The 5525-nt window shown below is 32.5% G+C and overlaps 1 protein-coding gene across 1 annotated transcript; it reads right to left on the bottom strand.

Moving 5' to 3' along the window:
- Positions 1-3274: 3274 nt before the first annotated feature.
- Positions 3275-4031, bottom strand: LOC144551601 (expansin-B6-like). Its single transcript, XM_078299633.1, has 2 exons — positions 3910-4031; positions 3275-3807 (listed from the first exon to the last, which is right to left on the bottom strand). Exons 1-2 carry the CDS (start codon positions 3980-3982, stop codon positions 3491-3493), a joined length of 390 nt encoding a protein of 129 aa, XP_078155759.1. The 5' UTR covers positions 3983-4031; the 3' UTR covers positions 3275-3490.
- Positions 4032-5525: the final 1494 nt, after the last annotated feature.

Genomic DNA, 5525 nt, shown 5'->3' with positions numbered 1-5525 from the left:
GCTCATGCTAGAATGAGCTGAGCCGAGCTGAGCTTAATTTTTATTGATCTAATCCCATACCAAGCCCTTGTTAATAGTTGGTTTGTACTATGAGAGCCGTGTATAGATTAAAGATTATCGTGGATTTGGTGTTATGAACCAGGTATAGATTATAAATCGGAATTTTTTCTTTTTGCCAAGAGGGATAGTGAAAGAGTTAAAAAATAGTTTCATCTTATTCTTGCAACGAGCTGATAAATGATCGGAGCTTGCACGAGCTGTGCCGGATCAAATTTGAATTCGCTAATGGTGAGCCGAGCTGCAGGAGCGGATTCAGAATTTTCATCAGGGAGGGGCAAGAAAATAACGAATCGGATTTGAATAGTTAATCAGATACTAAATAAAAAACAATGTTCTAATTTCTAATTTTCAACGATCTGACTTCTAATCCTAATTACCAATTAGAATTCAAGAAATTTATCATAATGTTAACCCTAAATTTAACATTAATTACAGACCAAAAGTTTAGAGGAGGGCAAATTAAATTTCAAAGGAAGACAAAGTCGATCCGAACTTATAAATTTGTATAGAATTTCAAAATCTAGAGAGAGACAGTTGACCCCCTTGAACTAGATTGGATCCGCCCCTGCGAAGCAAATCTTAATCGAGTCACGAACTACGAGTTTTTTTAATTTACCGGTCCTAACAAGTAACACAGGATCTCAATTAAAAAAAATAAAATAATAATAAATAAAGGAAGAAAAGAAAGAATATATTCTTAGTTGACGTTTGTTAAGGTAGTTGCAGTTCCACCGGGTGTTTCGCACTATAGTGCAATGTGTGGGGTAGATAGAGGCATGTGGTGGTTAGTTCCAAGATCATTGAATTTTGATTTGTTGAAAGTGTCATTAGACCACGTTCATTTTTATTTTTATTTTAAATAAATACGGAACTCCAGCTCTTTTTTTTAAAATATCGCCATCCCTATACCATTGGTTGGTTGCATATCTACATCCATACCAGACGGAAGAATCTTTTACATGTTGCATTTTGCGGTGGAAAATTTATTTAATAAGAAATGGTTTTAAGGATATTAGATCATTAACAGGATAATAAGAACTGAAAATCATAACATGCAATTATAAAAAGTTTGTTCTTCAATTATAAAGTTAGGTGCCAACTTTATATATATGTTGACAATGTTAGATTATGGAAATCACTCTAAAAGTGTTTTATTTTCAAAATTCAGTGTCTATACTGAAAATGGTTTGAAAAGTGAAAACTTTTGAATTCTCATAAGATGCTAACAAAAATATCTTACTTTCATGACATAAAACAATTTTATAATCCAAAAGAACTACCTCAACAATCAACATTAGTTATCTTACGAATCTAAGCCATGTGAAACATTATTAGAAACAAATCAACATATATTTATAAATCAGTCTAAAGGTATCATCCTTTCTTCTCTGTTTTTTTTTTTTTTTTTGGAACTAACAGTAAATCTTAATTAAAAACTTTACAATGGTGCTTGATTCCATGATAGAATAAAAATAAAGAGATAATTCTCATCACCACCCTCGCAAAATAATACGAGTTATATATATTTATTTCTTCATTCACTTTGTCTCACTCCCAAACATGTTCAAAATAGAGAAGGCTACAAAGTTTTACTTTACTATATATGAAATTTAGATTATTTGCTTCCGAATATAAAGCTACTTGTTAATACTATATCTGATTACATTTGTACGTGGATGTGCGGTAGGATAGAGAGTACATAAAAATGATCAAGAGCAGCTGGCAATTCATGCTATGTGATTTCTTTTCTTTGAAAGATTTCATAGAGTTGTGAATATACAATATATAGGTCTTTATAACCACAATATGTGGCGGGTCAGATATTCAATAGGTCTTTATGAGTTATGACCACATTATGTGGTGAATTAATTAGGTCCCTGCAACCACATTATGTTGTGTGTACCTTTCTTTCAAGGATTTACTTTGCTATTTATAGATATTTTGATTGTATGTGTGGTTGTATTTTTCTTCTTCCAATTTTTTTCTTCATCTCTTTTTGTATTAAACTCTTTTATTGTTTATAAACTGTAGACTGTAGTAGAGGAAGACTACTTGTAAAATATAAATATAAATAATGATAATAATAATTAGATACGATGACACTTTCCTAAATATGAGGCATATCTAATGATACATTGATACCTGTCAAGTCTTAGAACAAGTGTCCACCTTCACATGGCATGTCGATCTAATCTATTCCTCACATGGAGTCATTATTAGGTTTGTTACTTTAAACACCAACTGTAGAGATTGAATAATGTATTCCCCCTTTTCTATCCTTTTAATATCAATTATGAACTGCTTATGTGACAGAGGACACCGACTGTACTCAATTTACGTCCTTTTCGTTGCTTTTTGCAAAACCATTCACACCTCAAATGAAATATTCTTTGAGCTTAATTAATGGATGTTAGAAGTTAGACCCTGTAAACGATGATAATATAAATAATTATTCCTTTCACCTATATAGCAAAATTTTACATTGAGGTTGTTTCCAAAAAAATCGTCTCCTCTGAGATATCTGAACTTTTGAGGTTGTTTCAAAAGATTTGCATCAAAAATACGTTCTGCACGAATCTCAAAGAATAAATAATATTGGCCCCTATTCTATCCGCTTAGCTAAAATTTTGAGATTAGATCCGAACCGTTCAATCAGAATTCACATCATTCTGGTCCGAAATAAAATATACGAGATCCCTTTAATATTCATGTCAATGTAGGTCAGCAGGTTCGGTTTTAAACTAAAAACATTTGAGTTATCTCAAGTGATATGAATTCCCTCCAAATGTTATACATGGTTTTATAAATTTATAAATTGTTTTTTGCACCTATTGCCAGAGAGTGAGGACGGTGCCCCTCCCCCCCACCAACCCACCCACCCACACACACAAATAGTAAAATTAATATGAAGCCATTTAATATCCATTCCTTTCCCTTAAAATGATTTTAAAATTATATAATGTTTAATTGCCAAGTAAATTATAACATAATTAATGAAACAGAATACTAAACAGAATACTTGCATGTAATAAGTAGGATGAAATTTTTTATGGCAGTATATATTCGAATAAAGGAAACCAAAAATGGAAACAAAAACACATTATTCAACACAACACAATGAAGAAACTAGGAAGACACAGTTTAATTATGACTGTATCTTACTTTTCTACACTGTTCTAAATCGATCTGAACTCTCATTTCTCAATATATAGTTTTTAAAATTATTTTCATGGACAATCAAATATATAACACTTGTAAGGTTGCATCTAACGCATCCCCCATGTATGATTCCCATGACAAACACCTCCATAACTAAAATTCAAACAACTATAATGGATCAGTACTTATAATTTGTAATGTGATCCATAATTAAGATTGTTTTCAATCATAAACAGATGCTACTCACACATACTAAAATAAAATTCATGACTTAGGCTCTAACAAGGTTTGCGGTGTAGACGGCGTTGTTTTTCCAGTTCGGCGGAATGACATTCTTGGCAACAAACCTGTTGTTCTTGCTGTCGGTAATCATGATCGAGAAAGGCGGCAAGGTCGGGTGGTTCGGGTCCAACCTCCAAATGTTAGCCCAGGAATGGGTCATTGTTTCCCATCCATTGGCACCGGGATAAGGCGAGTTAGTTTCCTTCAATTGGACGGCTTTAATCTGGCCACTGTAAAAGATATTAACCGCAAAGTATATGTTGTTCGAGCCTTCCTCCACATGGAATTTAATGGTGTTACTGTTACCTGCACAGGTGGTTTGCATCAGAAAAAAAACAATTTTGTGGTTTTTTCGAATGATAGAATTCTAATTTTTCTTAAATGAAGTATTATTGTCACTGGTGGTACCTGAGAGAGCAGAAGGGATAAAGAGAGAGAGCAAAGCAAGAGAGGCAGCAAAGGCAAGGAGACGACAAGCCATTGTTGTGATTAATTGAAGAGAGAAAGGTGATGAATTTGATTTTAGTTCAATTGAAACGGGGTTTAGAAGGTGTGTATTTATAGGCAGAGAAAAGGGGGGGGGGGGGGGTTGAGCATATACACCGCAAATTTCGCCATGCGGTTAACTGTATAGTGTATTAGGTGTAAATTAACGGATCCACGCAAATTATGGATAAATCGAGATAATGTTATGTAAATCTTTAGAGTGAGTCTATGGTACTATGCATATTACGATTTAGCTTGTAATACGGTTCAATATTTGACCTTTTAAAATCCTAACGGTCAATCCGAACCGTTCATCTTGTTCTACATATTAATATGTATTTAGAGACCAAATTTTACATTTTTTGAAATTTTTTTACTATTTTTTTAGATTTATTGAAAATCACTGTTTTTGGATGGTCCAGAATTTTTAGATCAAGTGATTTTCTAAATATCTAAAAAAATAGTAAAAATATTTCAAAAAATGTAAAATTTGGTCTCCAAACACATATTAATATGGAGAACAAGATGAACGGTTCGGATCGACCTTTAGAATTTTGAAAACTCGAATATTGAGCCGTAGCACGGACCAACCCATGATATGCATAGTACCATAGACTCACTCAAATCTTTATGTTGAAATATGAATCAAGCTAGTATCATAGTTACAAGATTTGCGAATTAAATCTGAATAATTCGATTTTTTGGTGATCTCAAACTGAACGTCGAATTATTCGGTTGACCGAACTTTGACCTAATTAAATCCGCATGATTCGCGAATTTTACAAAGTTTTTCCAAATTTTCTGAATTATTCGTGAATTTTTTCTAGAATATTTTTTTTTTGCGCTCTTGCAGGACAGAGATCTCTGATCTGAATAATTCCGAATCATTCCTGAATCACAAATTATTGACCTCGCCGAACTAAACCCGAATAATTCATTTGTCACTATGGCCAGTACCAATTACGAGTGAAACTATAATTGACTAGGATTTTAAATTGTGTATAATCGTGACATAATTGTTGTGAAGGTTTAACAGAATTTAAAGATACAAGAAAATAAAACAGGCAAAAATCAGATCAATGCATGCAAATGCTGTATCCAAGTGATGAACAACTGAAGCAAAAAGGAAGTTTAGAATTCTTTTCCCCTCTTATTATTTGATTATTAAATTATTTCTACCTCATTTCGCTCTTAGAACTAGTAAAAAAACGGAACAGAACATACATCAGAATTCAGATTCTACTGTTTTATTTATTAGATTTTTTTTTTTGAGTTGCAAATACACTAATTTAACTTTTGGGATTTATTAAAAATTGAAAAGCATTGCTCGGTGCCAAGAAATATTTCGTGACCCCACCAGCTTCTTTTTAGAGATCTACCTAGGGGTGTTCAAACAATTATTGAAACCGAACTAAAATAATAAAACCATTTTTTTTTTCTGTTTTTAAAAATAAAACCGAACCGATTAAAGTTATAAACTGATTAAGAATCGAACCGAAGTAAACCTATTGATACCGTTATTAACAAAAATTACACAT

This window comes from Carex rostrata, chromosome 3 (assembly GCF_964058835.1).
Source record: "Carex rostrata chromosome 3, lpCarRost1.2, whole genome shotgun sequence".
Classification (NCBI taxonomy): domain Eukaryota; kingdom Viridiplantae; phylum Streptophyta; class Magnoliopsida; order Poales; family Cyperaceae; genus Carex; species Carex rostrata.
This window is presented reverse-complemented; position numbering and strand designations above follow the sequence as displayed.

Excerpts from the sequence above, each read along its gene's own strand:
- LOC144551601 (XM_078299633.1), bottom strand. The coding sequence starts at position 3,982 with ATGGCTTGTCGTCTCCTTGCCTTTGCTGCCTCTCTTGCTTTGCTCTCT. Across the intron at positions 3,808-3,909 it reads TATCCCTTCTGCTCTCTCAG|GTAACAGTAACACCATTAAA; the intron begins GTACCACCAGTG and ends CCACCTGTGCAG.